Source organism: Mobula hypostoma, chromosome 2 (assembly GCF_963921235.1).
Source record: "Mobula hypostoma chromosome 2, sMobHyp1.1, whole genome shotgun sequence".
NCBI lineage: Eukaryota > Metazoa > Chordata > Chondrichthyes > Myliobatiformes > Myliobatidae > Mobula > Mobula hypostoma.
Genome location: NC_086098.1, coordinates 5,235,449 through 5,260,806, shown reverse-complemented (window position 1 = coordinate 5,260,806; position 25,358 = coordinate 5,235,449). Strand labels below are relative to the sequence as shown.

Below are 25,358 nucleotides of genomic sequence, written 5' to 3'. Positions count from 1 at the left end.
GAGAGATGAATTTATCCAGAGTACACTACTATGTTCTTTTGATTGACCGTAAATGAATATCAGTGCAGACACCTAGTGTAGATAATAGACTGCCTTCAAATAATGCTATCAATAGTTGCATCCTACATATCTTCATTTTCATTGCAACATTCAAGTTGATTTTTGATATCTTCAAATTCTTTGTTGTTCCTAACTTGAAGTAGTGAAATCATTTTATCTTCACTCCTGGCTGTTTATGGCATCTCCAAGCCTGAATGCTTAAAAGTGCAGTGAACAATATAATTCTAAATTGTCTTGCTTATTTCTCACCTATCAGTGACAAAAAATCCTGTTTGAACACAAGCACACTCAACTGATGCTACTTAAAATCTGTTCACTCTAAGCACTTAGTGTGTAATGATCACACAAGTGCATGTGACTGATGCTAGTTAGAAACTGTTCAGCAACATTCTCCTTCAATTAAGTGACATAGTGTTCCAAATCCTACAAGACCACAACCTTGCCACTGGGTTTGGAGGCTTGCATGCTTCAAGATCCTGGAGAGCTCCATTGGCTGGAGTCAGGGCTTTATGTTGTGGTTCTTGGTAGGGTCACCCATGCCAGACAGGTCAAAGAGTAGACGCATGACTATGAATAGTCCACCGGTTCTCCAGGTTTGGGGTTCAGCTCAGGGCTAACAACTGGAAAAACAAAATTGTTACGGGAAAGCAATACATCTGAGTGCGATGGTGTTCCTGAGTCTCCACAAGGGACTTGCATGATTGACAGTAGTGAAAACTGAGAGGAAGCCCGGAATACCTCCAGAGGTGGAGGACCTTCATTGCCGCCCTAAACGCTGTTTTCTTTAGTTTTTGTTCTTTAAGAATTGTCCCAAATCAGCGGCTGCTCTGATTAACCAATGGCTCAATTAATCGGAGTCCACTGTACTTGTTTTAACTCCTCTTCCCTTTACTGTGGTTAGTTTCCACTTTGCTTCCAATATCAGATCCTTCATAATCCCTTCACATTCACAGTTGCCCATTTCATTCATATTCCCTGTGTATTCTGAAAAGGTGTTCAATTTTTGGGCAAGAGAGGAAATGAACTGAAATCTATTTTTGTTTTATTGCAGGTTGTAAACCCATGAAATACATTTGCAGAAAGGCCATTTTAACTTAGATACGATTTCTCCAGTTTCAACCTCCACAAGCTTAAGCATCCATTCAAACAAATGCAGCATTAAAAATCTCCAGCATAGAACCTTCAAGAAGGTTTGTGAGAGGTAACTGATAATCACTATGTTTTTAAGTGTACTGGAACTAATGATCAGGAAATAATCTATTCAAAAACCAGAACTTCATGTCAAGTGGCTCAGTACAGCAAAACAATTGCTTAGTTTCTTTGCTAACTGGCTTTGGAGAAAAATTATAAATTTTTTAGATTTTCAGAAAAATCCAGATTTTTAATGTAATCATCAGAAAATTCCTCTTCCATTCCCTGATCAATTGCTTGGTTTGAGAACTAATTTTTGTCCACCTACTAAACCACTCCCTTAAAGTGCTTGTGAGACTCCAAGAGAGGTATTTTCTTTTTCCCTATCACTTTTTCTTGAACTCAATATATACTCGTGGATATCGTCAACATTTGGAGCATGTCATCATGGCTAGATTTCGGAGGAAAATGTGGATCACCTTACTGCTCTTCCTTTTGTTTGTTTTTGGTGTCATGATGGGCTTGAAGGCCCTGAGACCTGAGGGCGCTGGATTTATAGATGGTGTAGGACTTGAACTATTGCCACAAATTCGACATCGAGCTGCAGTCAATAACCGGAAAGCAAATACCCCCAGTACTGAAAGGTCAGCGGAAAGTGGCCCTCTTCCTGGTAATTCAAATATGGACGGACGGCAGCATGCGACACTCAGTCCCATGTCTGATGAAAAACGTGACCAGCTTCCTGCAGTGAATTATGATCTACATGCATTTTATTACTCGTGGTATGGAAATCAACAGATTGATGGTAAATACATACACTGGAATCATCCACTAGTTCCCCACTGGGATCCTAAAATAGCAAGCAGCTATCCCAAAGGAAGGCATAATCCTCCTGACGACATTAGCTCCAATTTCTATCCTGAATTAGGACCTTACAGTTCCAGGGATCCAGCAGTCCTCGATGAGCACATGAGACAATTTCGAGCGGCAGCAATAGGTAATGTAACTCTTATCGTTAAAGTTGAGCAATTTGTTGATGTATATATCTTTAATTTAAAGTAACTATCAGTTCTCTTTCCCCACACTTGCCTTTTTGAATAGCTGGCAGGTAAAATGTTGCTCGTATTGTGAGAAAAGACAGCTTACTAGAAAGATTCATATTTGTTGTGCTTTGAACACTGTTGACCAGCCTGCAGGCAAAACCCTATTAAGTGAAAAGTAATTGAAAAATGGCAGAAGTTGCTCTGACATTTTTATGCATGGCCCAACTATTGAAATTGGTACTTAAGCACAAGAAAACTAGGTAATTACAAAACAAATATCTCTGTACTTTAGAACATTGGAATTGGTTTATTATTGTTAAATGTACCAAGATAAAGTGAAAAGCTTGTCTTGCATACTGTTTATACAGATCAAATCATTACACAGTGCATTGAGGTAGAACAAAGTAAAACAATAACAGAATGCAGAGTAAAGTGTAAAAGCTACAGGTGCAGGCACAGGTAAACAATAAGGTGCAAGTTCACAATGAGGTAGATTGTGAAGTCAAGAATCCAACTTACTGTACTAGGGAACTACTTAATAGTCTTTTAACCATGGTGTACAAGGGAAAAGCAATAACAGAATGCAGAGCATGTTGTTATGGTTACAGTGAAGGTGCAGTGGTGTTGGGATTGATTTATTATTGTCACATGTACAGTGTCAAATCGTTACCCAGTGCAGAGTACATAGAACATAGAAATTTACAGCACATTGCAGGCCCTTCGGCCCACAACCTACTCTTGAAACTGCCCAGAATTTCCCTAGTACATTGTCCTCTATTTTTCTAAACTCCATGTATCTATCTAAGAGGGTCCTGTGCATTCCACGCACCCACCACTCTCTGTGTGAAAAACTTACCCCTGACATCCCCTCGTTAGCTATTTCCAAGCACCTTAAAACTATGCCCCCTCGTGTTAACCATTTCAGCCCTGGGAGAAACCTTCTGACTACCCACACGATCAATCCTCCTCAACATCTTATACACCTGTATCAGGTCACCTCTCATCCTCCGAGGAGAAAAGGTCAAGTACACTCAACCTATTCTCATAGGGTACGCCCTCCAATCCAAGCAACATCCTTGTAAATCTCCTCTGCACCCTTTCTATAGTTTCCACATTCTTCCTGTAGTGAGGTGACCAGAACTGAGCACAGTGCTCCAAGTGGGGTCTGACCAGGGTCCTATATAGCTGTAAAAGAGTAAAGTGTAAAAGCTACCAAAAGAGTGGCGTGTAGGTAAATGGTAAAGTGAAAGATCATAACGAGGTTGATTGTAAGGCCAAGGGTTCACTTTATCGTACATGAATCTGGTAACAGTGGGATAGAAGCTGTCCTCGAGTTTGGTGGTATGTGCTTTCAGGGTTTTGTATTTCTGCCCGATGGGAGATGGGTGAGTGGAGATTTTGATTATGCTGACTGCTTCCTGAGGTAGCAAGAAGTATAGACAGAGTGCATAGAGGGCAAGGCAGGTTCCTGTAAGCTGTGGCCACAACTCTCAGCAGTTTCTTGTGGTCAGATAGCTGTTATGTATTCAGACAGAATGTTTTCTGTGGACATACTGTAAGAACAAAAGAAATAGGAACAGGAGTCGGCCATCTTGACCCATCAGACCTGCTCTTCCATTCAATAAGGTTGTCTGATTTGGCTGTGGCCAGCTCCACCTACCTACCTTTTCACCATAACCCTTAATTCACCTGCTATGCAAGAAATCTACTTAACTGTGTTTTAATTATATTTAATGAGCTGGCCTCCATTGCTTCCCCAGGCACAGAATTCCTCACAGGGAAAAGCAGTTTCTCCTCATCTCTGATCTAAACCTATTCCCCTATATCTTGAGGCTATGTCCACTAGTTATATTCTTGCTTACCAGTGGAAATAAGGTCCCAGACTCTCTTATCAATCTCTTTCATAATTTTAAATGTTTTTTTTATGAGATCCCCTCTCATTTTTCTGATTTCCAGAGAGTATTGTCACTGGCAACTCAATTTCCCCATCAGAATCAGGTTTATTATCACTGGCATGTGACGTGAAACTTGTCAACTTAGCAGCAGCAGTTCAATGGAATACATAATCTAGAAGAAGAAAAAAAATAAATAAGTATACCAATTACAGTATTTGAGATGAGAGTTAGAGGACAAAAGTTTAGGGGTAACATGAGGGGGAACTTCTTTACTCAGAGAGTGATAGCTGTGTGGAACGAGCTTCCAGCAGAAGTGGTTGAGGCAGGTTCAATGTTGTCATTTAAAGTTAAACTGGACAGCTATATGGAGAGGAAAGGAATGGAGGGTTATGGGCTGAGTGCAGGTCGGTGGGACTAGGTGAGAGTAAGAGTCCGGCACAGACTAGAAAGGCTGAGATGGCCTGTTTCCGTGCTGTAATTGTTATATGGTTATACAGTAGGAAATGGTGAAGGAGGATGGAGGCTTTAGTGGAATTTTAAGAAATCGATGTTCAATCCCCCTTTCACTACCTCCCATCATAGGAAACATCGTCTCTACATCCATTCTATCAAGACCTTTCACTACTTGATAGATTTCAATGAGGTCACCCCTCAATCTTCTGAAATCTAGTGAATATAGGACCAGAGCCACCAAACGTTCTTCAAATGACATGCAGTGCGATCCTGGAATCATTTTGAGGGAAAAGATTGGCAACTATCTCTACAACCTGTAGCTGTGCGATATTGTGATAGTGAAGCCACATTCTAGCATAACGGTTAGTACAATACTTTACAGCACTGGTGATGGGAATTCAATTCCTGCCACTGTCTGTAAGGAGTTTGTCTGTTCTCCCCATGACTGTGTGGGTTTCCTCTGTATGTTCCAGTTTCTTCCTACATTCTGAAGGCGTATGGATTTGGGTTAGTAACTTGTGGGCATGCTGCATTAGAAACATGGTGACACCTGCAGGCTATCCGCAGCAGATCTTCGGATTCCTTCCTCCCCAGCCCTTTATATTTCATACCCACCTGGCTTCACCTGTCACGTAGCTATCCTCCTTCCCCTCACCCCATCTTTTCATTCTGGCGTCTTCCCCCATAGTTTCCAGTCCTGCTGAAGAGTGTCGGCCCAAAACGTTGACTGGGTATTAATTGCCATAGATTCTGCCTAACCTGCTAAGTTCCTCCAGCATTTTGTGTGTGTTACTTTCGATTTCCAGTGCCTGCAGATTTCCTTGTGTTTGTGATTTGTCACATCCTCGGACTGTGTTAGTTGTTGACCATAAAGACATATTCCTTTCTTTCTTTTTAAATCTTTTTATTGAGTAAGTATACAAAAAAGGTAAGCCATATAAACATTAATACAATGTTAAAGTATAATAAAATTCCAAAAGATAACAATACCAAAAAGAAAATACTACAAACAATGTAATTTAAGCATAAGAAACCAAGATAACATAATAGTATACAAGATTTTATATATATCAATGGAAAAAAAGAAAAAAAAAACCCCAAAAAAAAACCCACCGTGCAACTAACTAAAAGCAAAGCAAAGCAATGGGCTAACTTGAAACCAAACAGAGTTAACCTTAAAATCACGTCCTCAATCCCGACCTCCATTAAAACAGTGAAAAAAAAACAAGAAGGGTAAATATTACATTAAATGAAAATATCGAATAAAAGGTCCCCAAATCTGTTCAAATTTAAATGAAGAATCATAAAGGTTACTTCTAATTTTCTCCAGATTCAAACATAAAATCGTCTGAGAGAACCAAAAAAAGGTAGTTGGAGCATTAAGCTCTTTCCAATGTTGTAAAATACATCTTTTCGCCATTAAAGTAAGAAATGCAATCATTCTACGGGCTGAAGGGGAAAGATTACTAGAAATTTTAGGTAGTCCAAAGATAGCAGTAATAGGGTGAGGAGAGATATCTATATTTAATACCTTAGAAATAATATTGAAAATATCTCTCCAAAAAGTTTCCAAAGTAGGGCAAGACCAAAACATATGAATTAAAGAGGCTATCTGCCCCGAGCATCTGTCACAAAAAGGATTAATATGCGAGTAAAAACGCGCTAACTTATCTTTGGACATATGTGCTCTATGCACCACTTTAAATTGAATTAGGGAATGTTTAGCACAAATAGAGGAAGTATTAACTAATTGTAAAATCTGCCCCCAATCATCCACAGAAATGGTAAGCCCCAATTCCTGTTCCCAATCTACCCTAATCTTATCAAATGGAGCTTTCCTGAGTTTCATAATAATATTATAAATCATAGCCGATGCACCTTTCTGACATGGATTAAGGTTAATTATCGAATCTAAAATATATATAGGAGGAAGCATTGGAAAGGAAGGAAGTATAGTACTTAGAAAATTTCTAACTTGTAAATATCTAAAAAAATGTATTCTTGATAGGTTATATTTATTAGATAATTGTTCAAAAGACATAAGGGAACCATCTAAAAATAAATCCAAAAACCGTAAAATACCCTTAGTCTTCCAAGTTTGAAAAGCGCGATCCGTAAAAGAGGGAGGAAAAAATATGTTACCTAAAATAGGAATCGCTAACCCGAATTGATTAAGATCAAAAAATTTTCTGAATTGAAACCAAATACGCAAAGCATATTTAACGATCGGGTTAGAGACCTGCTTAAGGCGTTTCGAATCAAAAGGAAGAGATGAACCTAAAATAGAACCAAGTGTATAACCCTGAACAGATTGTAATTCCAATGCTACCCATTTAGGAATAGATAGTATATCCCGGTCAAGTAACCAAAATTTCATATGTCGAATATTAATAGCCCAATAATAAAATCTAAAGTTAGGTAATGCTAAACCTCCATCTCTCTTAGCTTTCTGTAAATGTATTTTACCCAGTCTCGGATTCTTATTCTGCCAAATAAATGAAGAAATTTTAGAGTCGACTTTATCAAAAAAAGATTTAGGAACGAAAATTGGTAATGCCTGAAACACATATAAAAATTTTGGCAAAAAAAACATCTTAACTGCATTAATACGACCAATCAAAGTTAAATATAAAGGAAACCATTTAGATGAAAGTTGAGTAATATGGTCTATTAATGGTAAAAAGTTAGTCTTAAATAAATCTTTATGTTTACAAGTAATTTTAATCCCAAGATATGAAAGGTAATTATTAATCAATTTAAATGGAAATTTATAATATAAGGGAAGATGTTTATTAATCGGAAAAAGTTCACTCTTACTAAGATTTAATTTATAACCTGAGAAAAGACCAAATTGTGCTAATAACTCTAAAACAGCAGGAATAGATCTCTCAGGATTGGAAATATATAAAAGTAAATCATCAGCATAGAGTGATAATTTATGGGACTTTAATCCCCGAGTTATCCCAGTAATATTTGAAGATTCTCGAATAGCAATTGCAAGAGGTTCTAATGCAATATCAAATAATAGGGGACTAAGAGGACAGCCTTGTCGAGTACCACGAAAGAGAGGAAAAAAAGGTGAGTTTAAAGAGTTAGTACGAACCGAGGCTACAGGGGAGTGATATAACAGTTTAATCCAGGATATAAATTTCAGGCTAAAATTAAACATTTCAAGCACCTTAAATAAATAAGGCCATTCTACTCTATCAAAAGCTTTCTCGGCATCTAAAGAAATAACACACTCAGGAACATTTTGTGAGGGAGTATAAACGATATTTAACAATGTACGAATATTATAAAAAGAGTAACGACCTTTAATAAAACCCGTTTGGTCTTCCGAAATAATAGAAGGAAGTACTTTTTCTAGTCTATTTGCTAATAACTTAGAAAAAACTTTAGAATCAACATTTAATAAAGATATTGGTCTATAAGATGCACATTGAGCAGGGTCTTTATCCTTCTTTAGTATTAAAGAAATTGATGCTCTATTAAAAGATTCCGGAAGTTTACCAAGTTTCAAAGAAGCCTCAAAAACCTTATAGAGCCAAGGAATCAATAAAGAAGCAAAACATTTATAAAATTCAACGGTAAACCCATCAGGGCCAGGAGCTTTCCCCAGATTCATAGAAAAAATAACATTCTTAATCTCATCCATTGTAATGGAAGTATCTAATAAAGAAGACATATCCTGTGAAATCTGAGGAAAGTCTTAACTTATCTAAAAAATCATTCATATATTTAGAATCTCGAGGAGACTCTGATTGATATAAAGAAGAATAAAAATCACAAAAGGTTTGATTAATCCCCACATGATCCAATATCAATCGATCATTTTGGTTATAAATCTGATTGATTTGAGATTTAACATAATTAGATTTCAATTGATTAGCCAGCAGCTTGCCAATTTTATCACTGTGAACATAAAAATCACTTCTTGTTTTCTTTAATTGGTTTACAATCAAGGACGAGAGTAGTAAACTGTGTTCCATTTGAAGTTCAGTTCTTTGTTTGTATAGCTCCTCAGAAGGAGCCATAACATATTTCTTATCAATTTCTTTAATCTTGTCCACAATTGCCATCTCCTCCTGCTTCTGTTTCTTCCTCAAAGCAACGGAATACGAAATAATCTGACCCCGAATATAGGCTTTAAAAGTGTCCCAAGGAGTGTTAACCGAAATATCTTCTGTATGGTTAATTATAAAAAAAAGCTCAATCTGTTCATTCGTAAAATTAACAAAGTCCGAGTCCTGAAGCAACAGCGAATTAAAACGCCATTGTCTATTGTTTGGTATATTGGCCATAATTTTAATAGAAAGCTTAAGTGGAGCATGATCCGAAATGGTTATAGAATCATAATCACATTTAATCACTGAAGGAATGAGACGAGAATCAATAAAAAAATAATCAATTCTTGAATAGGAATGATGAACATGTGAAAAAAAGGAAAAATCTTTTTCCTGAGGATGCAGAAAACGCCAAATATCCGTCGACCCAGAATCAGAAAGGAAAAAATTAATCAAATTTGCAGATTTATTAGGTAAAGTCCGTAAAGGAGCCGAACGGTCCAAAGCTGGAGATAAACAGGTATTAAGATCTCCGCCCCAAATCAATGAAAACTCGTTCAAATTCGGAAACTGATCAAACAATGATTTATAAAATTCCGGACAATCCATATTAGGAGCATAAACATTAACCAAAACTACTTTTTTATTAAATAGTAAACCACTAACCAATAAAAATCTACCATTCGGATCAGAGATAATATCCTGTTGTATAAAAGTAACTGAGGAATCTATAAAAATAGAGACGCCTCGAATCTTAGCATTGGAGTTCGAATGAAATTGTTGTCCCTTCCAGAATTTGAAAAAACGTAGTCTGTCCCCCCTCCGTACATGGGTCTCTTGTAAAAATAAAATTTGTGCTTTAAGTCTCCGGAACACTTTAAAAACTTTTTTTCTTTTAATAGGATGATTAAGACCATTAGTATTCCAGGAGACAAAATTAATAATAGACTCCATAAATCCTAAAGTCAACCCACGACAAGGAGGATTGACAATAGGCACGACCCACAAACCCGGAGAGGAAACAGAACATACAAAAGATACCGGGGAAAAGGACGCAACCAGTACTTCAATAATGTATATAGCCCAAAGAAAAACAAACTAAAACGTGAAGCCCCTCCCGCCACCCCCCAGCCCAAGACCCCAAGGCAAAATCTAAAGCAGACCCGCCAGAAAGAAGCAAGCGCTAAAACTACCCCCATGACTTCCGGTATACGCTCCCTAAAAAAAAGGTATAAATATGAAAAGGATCAGCTAATTGTAAAACAGTAAAAAAATAAGTAAAAAAAAGTTAACTCAATTAGAATACACACAGAACAGAACAAAAGCCGGAAAATATATATTAAAAAAAACCACAATAAACCTCAAACTCATGAATAGACACAGCAACAAAAAAAAATAGGATTATTAACATAAAGTGATTATAGAAAGCAAAACAGAATAAAATTTAAACAAAAACTACAAAATTTAAGGCCGCACAGGAAATACGTAAGATGACAAAAGGGAAGTAACCACCCAGAATCCCCTGGGAAAAGAAAGAAATGACGCAGTTAAAAAGAAAGTTTAGTAGCCATATTAAGAAATCGAAAGTAAACTTTTCTGCCCAAATAGGGCACAGAAAAGTTAAAACCAACCAATTCACAGCCTCCGATCGACGGAGAAAATTAAAAAGAAAGCAATTAAGATGTTGGAGATGAGAGTTGATCCAGATAACTCTGGGCATCCGATGGAGAATCAAAAAAACGAAGGGCTCCATCTGCCATGCGAATCCTTAGACGTGCAGGGTACAGCAGCGCTGGTCTTAAATCCATCTTATAGAATTCCGACATCACGGATCTGTAACGGACCCGTTGGTCCCAGATTGGTTTACTGAAATCTTCCACGAATCGGAACTTAAGATCCGAAAAATCAATGAAACCTTTAGATCGAGCGAATCGAAACAGTCTCTCCTTGTCTTGAAAGTAATGAAAACGTAAGATAACATGCCTAGGTCTATCTGACCTAGACGAGTATGATGGGATTCTGTGAACACGATCCAGTAGCGGTGGTTGGTCAGGAAATACAGTAGGGAATGCATCTTTTAAAAGTTGGGAGAAATATTTCATGGGGTTGTTACCTTCAGCGGCTTCCCTCACGCCAATCATTCGTAAATTCTGCCGTCGCATTCTAGATTCCAAGTCAGAGTTTTTAAAAGTCAAAAAGTCAAGTTTCTTCTTCATTACATTAATTGTTTCTTCGATTTTCCCCATCTTAAGCTCACTTTGTTGCGCAAATTTTTGAAGATCAGATATAGCCGACTGATGTTCCGCAATACATGTTTGCATCTTATCAATTAAAGCGGCAATTTTCTGGAAATTAGTTGAGATTTCCGTATGAATCAGGTCTTTAACAGGGCCTGCAATTTCCGCACGAATCATCTCCCTAACAGAGGTTGAGATTTCCCTCTGAATTAACTCCGATATCGCTTTCAAAGTCACCGGTGATTCAGTCGGAGGGAGATCCGTAGCTTTCGGTTTAACCGGAGGTTTACCATCCTTGCCGTCTTTCTCGTTCTTAGACATAGCAGATCTAAGTTCCATCCAGTTGTCGGAGAATTCAGTTTAATTCAAAGTATTGTAAGAGTTGATGCCTTAATGGTTAATTAAAGTATAGCTGACCATAGAGAAAAAAAACTCAGAGGTAATGGAGCGAGTCAAGAACGCGACTTCACTCCATGAGCGCTACCGGAAGTCTCAAGACATATTCCACTATGTGCTTCCAAGTACATGTGACAAATTTTTCTTAAACCCATCACTCCTACTTGGCATAGGCCGCCAGCTGCAGCTCACAAGTGTTCTCTATCCTGGGCCAACAGATGGTTGATTAACCCTGTGGCTTCTGACATGTGACAAATAGATTTAATCTTTAATCTTTACAGGGAATGAGGGTGGAGGTGCACATCAGAGAAATCAGTCCAAACTGTGTCCATGTAATGCACTACAGAAAAGGGGGGTTTACAAAACTAGCTAAATGTTTGGTTCACTTATCACTCAGAATGCATATACTATGGGTGTTATACATGCTCCCTGACACATCCTTCACATCAAAGTTATATTGTGCAAGTCGTGGGGAAGAGTTCAGAGTTGAAAGTTTCATAACAATGACAAAGATTTTTTTTAGCTTTATTAAAGATATATTGAGTTCTTGTTTGCTGTGTACATGATATGGAGTCTTTCATGAATACCTTTGCCAATATGTTTTGTGATTCAATTGTATCATTAACAAAAGCTTGCAGTTGATCTCAGCCATGGTCTCTCAGTCTCTCCTTTACTCCTTCATTCCTCCTCGTCTCCTTTGAACCCCCATCTTCCTTCCACCCCACTTTCCCTCAACACTACTCTCTCCTCTACCCCTCCAGCTCTCTAAACTGCAAGTGCTTAATGGGAATATTAGTGTTTCATAAACTGAACTGACCTAATACAGAATTATTTGGTTTACATTAATATTCTTCAGTATATTTAGCAGAGCTCCCACCGTGTCTATTAAAACGGTACTGGTAAGGGTATCCATTCTGTTCCCTGCAACCATGTAGGTGTGTTGGCCCTGTCCTGGTATCCACCTGGATTGTCCGATGATAATGGCGAGCCCACCGACGATCTAGTGCCAGCCATACTGGAAGCTGCACATAAATATCAATTAAAGGTATTTTTAAAATGTATTTTTACACCTTAAGCTGAAAATAAAAGGCTTTATTACCCATGTGGGACGCACCTGGTGTAAAAACTCAAAGAAGCAGAACTTGTCTTGCAAAGCAGTTTGACAATGTAGCTCCAGTAGTTTTGAGGACTAATCCATGTGACTACCTTGGGTAATCTCATTTCAGTCAAGAAGATGTCAAGCTGTGGTCTATGCTGAGATCGTACTCAAACCTAGATGGTTTTGAAGTTCATCGGGATGGTTTTAGGGACAGAGGGGAGTTAAGGGTTAGGTTAAGGTTTAAGGAACACTGATGTGGGGATATAGAGGGAAGGTAGAGTTGTAAAACATAGAACAGTACAGCACAGTACAGGCCCTTCAGCCCACAATGTTGTGCCGACCCTTAAACCCTGCCTCCCATATAAGCCCCCCACCTTAAATTCCTCCATATACCTGTCTAGTAGTCTCTTAAATTTCACTAGTGTATCTGCCTCTACCACTGACTCAGGCAGTGCATTCCACACACCAACCACTCTCTGAGTAAAGAACCTTCCTCTAATATCCCCCTTGAACTTCTCACCCCTTACCTTAAAGCCATGTCCTTTTGTATTGAGCAGTGGTGCCCTGGGGAAGAGGCGCTGGCTATCCACTCTATCTATTCCTCTTATTATCTTGTACACCTCCATCATGTCTCCTGTCATCCTCCTCCTCTCCAAAGAGTAAAGCCCGAGTTCCCTTAATCTCTGATCATATTGCATACTCTCTAAACCAGGCAGCATCCTGATAAATCTCCTCTGTACCCTTTCCAATGCTTCCATATCCTTCCTATAGTGAGGCGACCAGAACTGGACACAGTACTCCAAGTGTGGCCTAACCAGAGTTTTATAGAGCTGCATCATTACCCCGCGACTCTTAAACACTATCCCTCGACTTATGAAAGCTAACACTCCATAAGCTTTCTTAACTACCCTATCTACCTGTGAGGCAACTTTCAGGGATCTGTGGACATGTACCCCCAGATCCCTCTGCTCCTCCACACTACCAAGTATCCTACCATTTACTTTGTACTCTGCCTTGGAGTTTGTCCTTCCAAAGTGTACCACCTCACACTTCTCCGGGTTGAACTCCATCTGCCACTTCTCCACCCACTTCTGTATCCTATCAATATCTCTGTGCAATCTTCGACAATCCCCTACACTATCCACAACACCACCAACCTTTGTGTCGTCTGCAAACTTGCCAGCCTACCCTTCTACCCCCACATCCAGGTCGTTAATAAAAATCATGAAAAGTAGAGGCCCCAGAGCCAATCCTTGTGGGACACCACTAGTCATAACCCTCCAATCCGAATGTACTCCCTCCACCACGACCCTCTGCTTTCTGCAGACAAGCCAATTCTGAATCCAGGAAAAGGGATGTAAAAGAGTTAGAGGTCAGGCCTCCACTCCTGGGAATGAAGGGCATCTATGGATGTCGGGTCTGTTGGTTCTGGGATTGGATGTCTGGTCGAGCAGTCAGCAAGATGAGAGTTTGGCATCTTATCATCAGCTAGGACAAGGGTCCATAAGACCACAATTAGGCCATTCAGCCCATCGGGTCTGCTCTGTCATTCCATCATGGCTGATCCCAGATCCCACTCAACCCCATACATCTGCCTTCTCGCCATATCCTTTGAAGCCCTGACCAATCAGGAAGCATCAACTTACACATTAAATATATGCACAGACTTGCCTCCACCGCAGACTGTGGCAGAGCATTCCACTACACTGTCTAAAAAAAGTTCACTACATTGTCTAAAAAAAAATTCCTCCATACCTCTGTTCTAAAAGGTCACCTCTCAATTTTGAGTTTGTGCCCTCTAGTTCTGGATACCCCTACCACAGGAAACATCCTCTCCACAACCACCCTGTCTAGTCCTTTCAACATTCAGTAGGTTTCAATGAGATTCCCATGCATTCTTCTAAATTCCAGTGAGTACAGTCCCAAAGCTACCAAAACACCCCTCACATGTTAACCTCTTCATTCCCGGAATCATTCTCGTGAACCTCCTCTGGACTCTCTTCAATGACAACCCTTCCTTTCTGAGATACAGGGCCCAAAACTGTTAACAACACTCCAAGAGCAGCCTGACTAGAGTCTTAGAAAGCCTCAGCATTATCCCTTTGGTTTTATATTCTATTCTCCTTGAAATAAATGCCAACATTGCATTTGCCTTCTTTACCTCAGACTCGACCTGTAAATTAACCTTACGGGAGTCTTGCTGATGTTTGAACCTTCCCCCCACGTAGGTAACCGTCCACACTGTTGTTCTTTTACCATTATCATACATTTCCCAACACTACTCAATCTGCCACTTTTCTACCCATTCTTCCAATTTGTCCAAGTCCTGCTGCAATCACATTGTTCCTCAGCACTACCTACCCCTCCACCTAACTTAGTATCATCCACAAACTGTGCCAAAAGCCATTAATACCATTATCCAGTTCATTGACAGACAATGTGAAAACTAGCAGTCCCAATACTGACCCCGAGGGACACCACTAGTCATTGGCAGCCAATCAGAATAGGCCCCTTTTATTTCCACTGGCTGCCTCCTCCCAGTCAGCCATTCCTCTATCCGTGCCAGTATCTTTCCTGTAACGCCATAGGATTTTAAACATCCCCAGGTATGACTCAAATGCCTCTGAGAATCTAAGTAAATGGCATCCACTGACTCTCCTTTGTCAATCAGAAGTCTGGAAGTTGCTTTGTTGCTTCTTCTGAGTATTGTGGGCATGATATGTGACTACCCTCAGCACACACTTTAGTGTGTTGGTTCTTAGCACAAATGACGCATTTCACTGTTTCCATGTACATGAGATACATAAATGAATCTGAAACATGGTATTTCTGCAGGGCCAATTGCACTGGTACGGTTTCCAAGATTTGTTTTGCAGTTTCTGATGAACTGCTGTTTACTTCCCGATCCACAGAGTTCCCCTGATATAAGACACGTTGACAGAGCCCTTGCAGGCAAATTTGGTGATTGGAAGTACAAAAGACAGTGCTGCGAAGTAGGCAGCGATTGCGTATCAACAGGTCTGACTACAGTGTGCAGGATTGTGGTCCAGAATAATCACTTAGTGCAGAAACTGATTGTAGAACCTTGAAAGGGTCAATAGATAAACACGTGATAGTGTTAGAATGACTGAAACTAATACTACTCATCTGTTAGTATACAACATACAACAATAAGATCAATCTAATACAGGGGTTCCCAGCTTGGGGTCCACAAACCCCTTGGTTAATGGTAAAGTTCCATGGCATAAAAAAGGTTGGAACCCCTGATCTAGCACTTCCTCTGTTTTTCTTTTATCCATGTGTTTCTTAAATTTTCCTAATGTGTCTGCCTGCTCCACCACCTCTGGCATTGTGTTCCACACCACTGTGTTTAAAAGAACAGAAAATACCTCTGACATCCTCCTACACTTTCCTTCAGTCACCTTAAAATAATGCCTCCTCATATTAGGGAAAAAGTCTGTGGCAATGCACTCTGGCTATATCCCTCGTCAACCTTCTACACTATCACAGCACCACTAACTTTGGTGTCATCTGCGAACCATTTGACTTGTCATTTATGAAAATCACAAAGAGCAGGGGTCCCAGAACAGACTCCTTTGAAACTCCATTGGTCACCCACCTCCAGGCAGAATGCATTACATCTACAACTACCCTCTCTTCTATGAGCAAGTCCATTTTGAATCCGTACGGGCAAGATCCTCTGGAAATCATTATAAATATTTGCTATTAAATATGTAATAGTAAAAGGCACCGAAAGGATCTCCGGGGTCTCCCTCCCCCATTGTGACGTTTACCAAGCACGTTGCAGCCGAAAGGCTCAAAGCGTTGTTGAAGATTCCTACCACCCATCCCACAATCTTTTTCACCCACTCCCATCAGGACTAGAGCTGCCAGACTGGGTAACATCGTGAACATGGTGCAGCACATCACACAAACCAATCTTCCGTCCTTGGACTCACTTTACACTGCATGCTGTCGGAGCAGTGCTGCCAGGATAATCAAGCACAACCCACCTAGCCAACACACTTTTCGTTCCTCTTCCCTCCGGGAGAAGGCTCAGGAACTTGAAGACTCGTACAGCCAGATTTGGGAACAGCTTCTTTCCAACTGTGATAAGACTGCTGAACGGATCCTGACCCGGATCTGGGCCGTACCCTCCAAATATCCGGACCTGCCTCTCGGATTTTTTTGAACTACCTTACTTTCCATTTTTCTATTTTCTATTTATGATTCATAATTTCAATTTTTAATATTTACTATCAATTTGTAATCCAGGGAGCGGGAAGCGCAGAATCAAATATCGCTGTGATGATTGTACGTTCTAGTATCAGTTGTTTGGCGACAATAAAGTATAAGTACCTTTCCAGCATAATTTTCCAGCTCTCACCTCTCTTTTACACTTTACATATCTGAAGAAACTTTTGGTATCTCCTTTAATATTATTGGCTAGCTTACTTCTGTACTCCACCTTACCGATTTCTTTAGTTGCTTTCTGTTGGAATTTATAAGCTTCCCAATCCTCTAACTTCCCAATAATTTTTGCTCTATTATGTGCATTCTCTGACTTTTATTTTGGCTTTGACTTCTGTTGTTAGCCACAGTTGTGTCATTTTTCTTCATTTTATTAACTTTAATAATAATTTATTTTATGTTCTGTGTGCAATAGATGTTTTATGGGTGCACTGTGATCCGGGGAAGCAGTGTTTTGTTTAGTTTTATAAACAATATGACAATAAACTTGAACTTGTATGTATAGCACTGCTTCAGATATAGCTAAAACTGCTTGAAATGCTAGCACGAGAGTGCATAGTTTTAAGGTGATTGGAAGTAGGTACAGAGGAGATGTCAGGGATAAGTTTTTTTATGCAGAGAGTGGTGAGTGCATGGAATGGGCTGTCGGTGGCGGTGGTGGAGGCGGAAACGATAGGGTCTTTTAAGAGACTCCTGGATGGATACGTGGTGCTTAGAAAAATAGAGGGCTATGGGTAAGCCTAGTTCAGGGCAGTTTTATGAGTCGAAGAGCCTGTATTGTGCTGTAGGTTTTCTATGTTTCTATGTTCTAATTTGTTTATTGAAGAGGAAGCAAAGAGCCAAATGCTTTGCCAAGAACATCACTCACTGAATAATGAGCCAGATCATCTAATCTACCAACCGTCAATTATAGCTGTATCTGTCGGAATAGAACAATATTTTTATTTAGAAGGTGTGAGTCACCAACCTTGTGACTTCCCTGGATATTTATGTTTGTTTATTTGGAGAGAGAGAGAGAGAGAGCATGGCAAATGGCCTTTGGGCCAAGTTCAAATTTAATTGTCATTCAACCACTCATGAATACCCATGAATACAGCTAAGCGTAACAGCGTTACTTCATGCCCAAGGTGCAAAGCATAGTGCCAACAGTCACACACAGCACAAGGCACCGAGAGCACATGTAAGATGGCATTAAGATACAAAAAAAAATCCAGATCCCTGAGATCATGAATATTAAGACCATAAGACATAAGAGCAGAATTAGTCCATTTGGCCTGTCAGGTCTGCTCCGCTATTCAATCATGGCTGATTCTTTTATCCCCTCCTTATCCCCACTCCCTGTAACCTTTGATGCCATGTCCAAACAAGAACCTATCAACCTCTGCCTTCAATACACCCAACAACCTGGCCTGCACAGCTGCCACAGTTTCCATAAGTTCACTACCCTCTGGCAAAAGAAATTTCTCTGCACCTCTGTTTTAAATGGACAACCCCTCTCTCCTGAGGCTAGGCCCTCTTGTCCTAGATTCCCCCACCATGGGAAACATCCTTTCCCCATCTAATCTGTCCAGGCCTTTCAGCATTGGAAAGGTTTCCCCTTTATCCTTCTGAATTCCAGCAAGTACAGAGCCAGAGCTATCAAACGTTCCTTGTATGCTGACCCTTTCATTCCTGGATCGTCCTTGTGAACTTCCTCTGAACCCTCTCCAATGCTAGCACATCTTAGATTAGGAGCACAAAAATGTTCCTGATACTCAAGGTGAGGCCTCACCATTGCCTTATACAGCCTCAGTATCATATCCTAGTAAACCTGAAATGAATGATAACTTTGCCTTCCTCACCACTGACTCTACCTGCAAGATAACCTTTAGGGTGTTCTGCACAAGAACTTCCCAAGTCCCTTTGCATCTCATTTTTTTTTGAATTTTCTCCCCATTTAGAAAATAGTCTGCACATTTATTTATACTGCCGAAGTGCATGACCATGCATTTTTCAACATTGTATGTCATTTGTCGCTCTCTTGCCCATTCTCCTAGTCTGTCAAAGTCCTTCTGCAGCCTACCTGTTTCCTCAACATTACCAATCTTCGTATCATCTGTAAACTTAGCAAAAAAGCCCTTTATTCCATCATCTAAATCATTGATACACAGCATTAAAAGGAGCTTTCCCAGCACCGACCTCTGTGGAAGATCAGTAGTCACTGGCAGCCAACCAGAAAAGGATCCTTTTATTCCCACACACCTCCTACCAATCAGTCAGTGCTCTAATCATGCCAGTAACCTTCCTGTAATACCATGCACTCTTAACTTGGTAAACAGCTTCATGTGGCACCTTGTCAAAAGCTTTCTGAAAGTCCAAATATACAACATCCACTGCATCCCCTTTATCTATCCTACCCTTCAGGATACCATGTTGACTTTGTCCTATCTTGTCCTAAGTACGCCATAAGCTCACCCTTAATGATTTTCTCCAACATCTTCCCAACCACTGAGGTCAGGCTAACTGGCCTATAATTTCCTTTCTGCTGCCTTCCTCCTTTCTTAAAAAGTGGAGTGACATTTGCAGTTTCCTGGTCCTCTGGCACTATGCCAGAATCCAATGATTTTTGAAAGATTATTACTAATGCCTCCACAAGCTCTACCACTACCTCCTTCAGAACACTAGGGTGCAGATCATCTGGTCCAGGTGACTTACGTACCCTTAGGTCTTTCAGTTCTTTGAGCACCTTCTCCCTTGTAAAAATTACTGCACTCATTTCTCTTCCCTCACATCCTTCAACATCTGGCACACTGCTAGTGTTTTCCACAGTGAAGACTGATGCAAAATACTCATTTAGTTCATCTGCCATCTCCTTGTCCCCCATTATTATTTCTCCAGCCTTGTTTTCTAGCAGTCCTGTATCTGCTCTCATCTCTATTTTTTACATCCTTGGAAGAAAATTATACTATCCATTATGGTATTGTTTGCAAGCTTGCTTTCATGTTTCATCTTTTCCCTCCTAATGACTCTTTTTGTTGTTCTCTGTAAATTTGTAAAAGCTTCCTAATCCTTTGTCTTCCACCTACTTTTTGTTGTGTTGTATGCCCTCTCTTTTGCTTTTACATCAGCTTTGACTTCCCTTGTCAAACACAGTTTTCCATTTGAGTATTTCTTTGTTCTTGGAATACATCTGTCCTGCACTTTCCTCATTTTTCCCAGAAACTCAAACCATTGCTACTCTGATGGCAACCCTGCCAGCATCTCCTTCCAATTTACTTTGGCCAGTTCTTCTCCCATACCACTATAATTTCCTTTACTCCACTGAAAATTGTTACATCAGACTTTACTTTCTCCCTATGAAATTTCAATTTGAACTCAATCATATTGTAATCACTGCCTCCTAAGGGTCCTTTTACCTTAAGCTCCCTAATCACTTGCAGTTCATTACATAACATCCAATCCAGTATAACTGATCCCCGAGTAGGCTCAACAACAGATTGCTTTAAAAAAACCATCTCATAGCCATTCAACAAACTCACTCTCTTGAGGTCCATTACCAACCTGAATTTCCTTTCTTTCTTTTCAAATCTTTTTATTGTTATACAAAAAAAATAACGTGAGTACATTGAAGTAACAACACTTACAATGTCTCAAAAAAGACATCTTAAAGTTTGAAAAAAAATTTTGTGATAACGAGAAAAAACCTACTAAGCAGAAAAGTGAGAAAAAAAAAGAACCCATTAGGTGTACAACCCCTGAGTCATGCGTCATACAAAAAGCTTTTAAAAATAAACATCAAACCGCCAGCAAGAAAAGAAAATATACTAAAAAATTTACAATTAGATCATGGAAAAATACTATCAATTAGCTCAAATGATAATAACGAGCAAATGAGCCCCATCTTTTCTCAAAATCAAATAAAGATTCAAAGGTCCGACTTCTAATTTTCTCCAAACTAAGACATAACATCACTTGAGAGAACCATCGTGACAAAGTGGGAGCTGATGTGTCCTTCCACTTCAACAAAATGGCCCTTCTAGCTATCAATGTAACAAATGCAATAGCATGTTGGTCAGACACAGAAATACCATGAATATTTTGAGGAATTATTCCAAAAAGCACAATTAATTTATCAGGTTGTAGATTAATTTTAAGTGCTTTAGAAATTGTTGAAAAAACCGACTTCTCGGACTGTTCCAATATAGAACAAGACCAAAACATCTGTGTCAGTGTAGCTATCTCAGTTTTACATCTATCACAATGACTATCAACATTAGGAAAGATTTTAGAAAGTCTCTCCTTCATCAAATGATAACAATGTACAATTTTAAATTGAATCAATTAATGGCTAGCACAAATTGAAGAAGAGTTAACCAACTTGAAAATCCGCATCCAATCCTCCATCATAAAAGTCAAATTAAGTTTCTTTTCCCAATCCTGTTTAATCTTAGATAAAGGACACTTATCCCATTGTAATAATACATTATAAATTCTTCCAATAGAACCCTTGATCGAAGGATTCATACTCATAATAGTATCTAACAGGTCAGCCTCCAATATGTAAGGAAAATTACTTAAATATTTTTGTAAAAAATGTCTAACTTGAAGGTATTGCAGAATAGAAACATAGAAAATAGATGCAGGAGTAGGCCATTCGGCCCTTCGAGCCTGCACCGCCATTTATTATGATCATGGTTGATCATCCAACTCAGAACCCCGCCCCAGCCTTCCCTCCATACCCCCTGATCCCCATGGCCACAAGGGCCATATCTAACTCCCTCTTAAATATAGCCAATGAACTGGCCTCAACTGTTTCCTGTGGCAGAGAATTCCACAGATTCACCACTCTCTGTGTGAAGAAGTTTTTCCTAATCTTGGTCCTAAAAGGCTTCCCCTTTATCCTCAAACTGTGACCCCTCGTTCTGGACTTCCCCAACATCGGGAACAATCTTCCTGCATCTAGCCCGTCCAATCCCTTTAGGATCTTATACGTTTCAATCAGATCCCCCCTCAATCTTCTAAATTCCAACGAGTACAAGCCCAGTTCATCCAGTCTTTCTTCATATGAAAGTCCTGCCAACCCAGGAATCAATCTGGTGAACCTTCTTTGTACTCCCTCTATGGCAAAGATGTCTTTCCTCAGATTAGGGGACCAAAACTGCACACAATACTCCAGGTGTGGTCTCACCAAGGCCTTGTACAACTGCAGTAGTACCTCCCTGCTCCTGTACTCGAATCCTCTCGCTATAAATGCCAGCATACCATTCGCCTTTTTCACCGCCTGCTGTACCTGCATGCCCACTTTCAATGACTGGTGTATAATGACACCCAGGTCTCGTTGCACCTCCCCTTTTCCTAATCGGCCACTATTCAGATAATAATCTGTTTTCCTATTTTTGCCACCAAAGTGGATAACTTCACATTTATCCACATTAAATTGCATCTGCCATGAATTTGCCCACTCACCCAACCTATCCAAGTCACCCTGCATCCCCTTAGCATCCTCCTCACAGCTAACACTGCCACCCAGCTTCGTGTCATCCGCAAACTTGGAGATGCTGCATTTAATTCCCTCATCCATGTCATTAATATATATTGTAAACAACTGGATGTGTGAGTATGAAAGAGAATATTTATCAATTAATTGTTCAAAAGACATCAATCTATCTTCTTTAAGTAAATCCAAAAAAGAATTAATACCTTTATTTTTCCAAAGTAGAAACATTGGATCACTCAAAGTAGGCTTTAAAAAGGCGTAGTAAATGTCATTTACAAAAATTGAAACAGGATGGAGGTCTTGCTTTGCCTAATCTAAGAATGTATTATTGGGCTGTTAATGTGCGATACATGTCTTTTTGGTTATCCTGGGTTGATAAGAGTGATCGGCCAATTTGGGTAGACCTGGAACTGAAAGTTGTAAAACAGTTTTATTTAACCTCGTTATTGGGAGCTGCTTTACCTATGCAATTAGCTAATGTTGTTAATTTAAACCTATATCCTGTGATTAAGTATTCTTTACAAATTTGGTTCCATTCCGCAATATTTTTAATCTTGAAAAATTTAAACTTTGTAGTTTAATTTACCAACCTGAATTTCCCAATCAACCTGCATGTTGAAATCTCCCATAACTGTCATAATATTGCCCTTTTGACACGCCTTTTCTATTTCCTGTTGTAATCTGTGGTCCACATCCCAGCTACTGTTGGAGGCCTGTATATAACTGCCATCAGGGTCCTCTTACCTTGCAGTTTCTCAACTCAACCCAAAAGGATTTAACATCTGAAGATCCAGTGTCACATCTTTCTACCATTTGAAGCCATTCTTTACCAGCAGAGTCAAGCCACCTTTTCTGCCTACCTTTGTATCCCTCCAATACAACCTTGGACATTTAGCTCCCAACTATAACCATCCTTCAGCTACAATTCAGTGATGACCACAACATCACAACACAATTCTCTGACGGTGGTGTCTGAAAAGAAGATGCTGTCCAAGTTGCATGCCATCTTGGACAATGTCTCCCATCCACTACATAATGTACTGGTTGTGCACAGGAGTACATTCAGCCAGAGACTCATTCCACCGAGATGCAACACAGAGCATCATAGGAAGTCATTCCTGCCTGTGGCCATCAAACTTTACAACTCCTCCCTTGGAGGGTCAGACACCCTGAGCCAATAGGCTGGTCCTGGACTTATTTCATAATTTACTGGCATAATTTACATATTACTATTTAACTATTTATGGTTCTATTATTGTTTATTATTTATGGAGCAACTGTAAAGAAAACCAATTTCTCCAGGGATTAATAAAGTATGACTATGACTATCATATCTGACTATCTGTAATAGTGCAACAAGATCATCCACCTTATTTCTTATACCTCGTGCATTGAGATATAATACTTTGAGTACTGTATTTGCTATCCTTTCTGATTCTGCATCTCTGATGCTCTGATACTCACCCTGCTGGCTGCAATTATATCCTTTCATCCGCCTGCCCTTCCTAACAGTCTGACTGCACACTACACCTGCTTTTTTTTAACTATCCATCCTATCCTGAGTCCCTTCACTCTGGTTCCCACCTCCCTGCCAAATTCACTTAAACCCTCCCCAACAGCTCTACCAAACTTGCCCACAAGAATAGTCATTCCCTTCTGGTTCAGTTACAACCTGTCACTTTTGACTAGATCATACCTTCCGCAGAAGAGATCCCAAGAACTTAGAACCCCTGCATGAGCTTTTCAACCACACATTAAATACGATGGCAGAATATAGTATTAATGCTAAGACACATTGAAGCAGGAAGAGCAGTAGATGTAATGTATATGGATTTCAGCAAGGCATTTGATAAGGTAACCCATGCTAGGCTTATTGAGAAAGTAAGGAGGCATGGGATCCAAGGGGATCTTGCTTTGTGGATCCCGCAGAAGGCAAAGAGTGGTTGTAGATGGGTCATATTCTGCATGGAGGTTAGTGACCTCCATGATCCAGGGATCTGTTCTGGGGCCTTCACTCTTCGTGAGTTTTATAAATGACCTGGATGAGGAAGTGGAGGGATGGGTTAGTAAGTTTGCTGATGACACAAAGGTTGGAGGTGTTGTGGATAGTGTGGAGGGCTGTCAGAGGTTACAGCGGGACATTGATAGGATGCAAAACTGGGCTGAGAAGTGGCAGATGGAGTTCAACCCAGATAAGTGTGAAGTTGTACATTTTGATAGGTCAAATATGATGGCAGAATATAGTATTAATGGTAAGACTCTTGGCAGTGTGGAGGATCAGAGGGATCTTGGGGTCCGAGTCCATAGGACGCTCAAAGCAGCTGCGCAGGTTGGCTCTATGGTTAAGAAAGCATATGGTGCATTGGCCTTCATCAATCGTGGGATTGAGTTTAGGAGCTGAGAGGTAATTTGCAGCTATATAGGACCCTGGTCAGACCCCACTTGGAGTACTGTGCTCAGTTCTGGTCGCCTCACTACAGGAAGGATGTGGAAATCATAGAAAGGGTGCAGAGGAGATTTACAAGGATATTGCCTGGATTGGGGAGCATGCCTTATGAGAATAGGTTGAGTGAACTCGGCCTTTTCTCCTTGGAGCGACGGAGGATGTGAGGTGACCCGATAGAGGTGTATAAGATGATGAGAGGCATTGATTGTGTGGATAGTCAGAGGCTTTTCCCCAGGGCTGAAATGGCTAGCACGAGAGGGCACAGTTTTAAGGTGCTTGGAAGTAAGTACAGAGGAGATATCAAGGGTAAGTTTTTTATGCAGAGAGTGGTGAGTGCATGGAATGGGCTGCCAGCAAGGGTGGTGGAGGTGGAAACGATAGGGTCTTTTAAGAGACTCCTGGCCAGGTATATGGAGCTCAGAAAAATAGAGGGCTATGGATAACCCAAGGTAATTTCTCAGGTAAGGACATGTTCGGCACAACTCTGTGGGCTGAAGGGCCTGTATTGTGCTGTAGGTTTTCTAAGTTTCTATTAATTTGCCAAATTGTCCTGTTTCTACCCTCAATGGCAAGTGGCATAGGCAGAAATCCAGAAATTACTATCTGTGAGATCCTGCTTCTCAGCTTTCTGCCTAGCTGTCTAAATTCTGTCTTCAGGAGCTCATTGCTTTTACTTCCTATATCATTAGTACTGTTATGTACCAAGACATCTGGCTGCTCACCCTCTCTCTTTAAAATATTGCAGCAGTCTCCATTCGAACACAATATAGCTTGTCTTCTGCCAAGCAAACACCAGAGGGCAGCACT

At 40.0% G+C, this 25,358-nt stretch overlaps 1 protein-coding gene across 2 annotated transcripts in view; it reads left to right on the top strand.

The window, feature by feature from the left end:
• LOC134337862 (glycoprotein endo-alpha-1,2-mannosidase-like) overlaps positions 1-25,358 on the top strand; it is a 54,623-nt gene that overhangs the window by 11,442 nt on the left and 17,823 nt on the right. For both annotated transcript variants that reach the window (XM_063033178.1, XM_063033181.1), the window contains exons 2-3: positions 1,112-2,188; positions 12,215-12,324. In XM_063033178.1, the coding sequence (XP_062889248.1) occupies positions 1,639-2,188; positions 12,215-12,324 (660 nt within the window). In that variant the 5' untranslated portion in view covers positions 1,112-1,638. The remainder of the gene's footprint in view (positions 1-1,111; positions 2,189-12,214; positions 12,325-25,358) is intronic.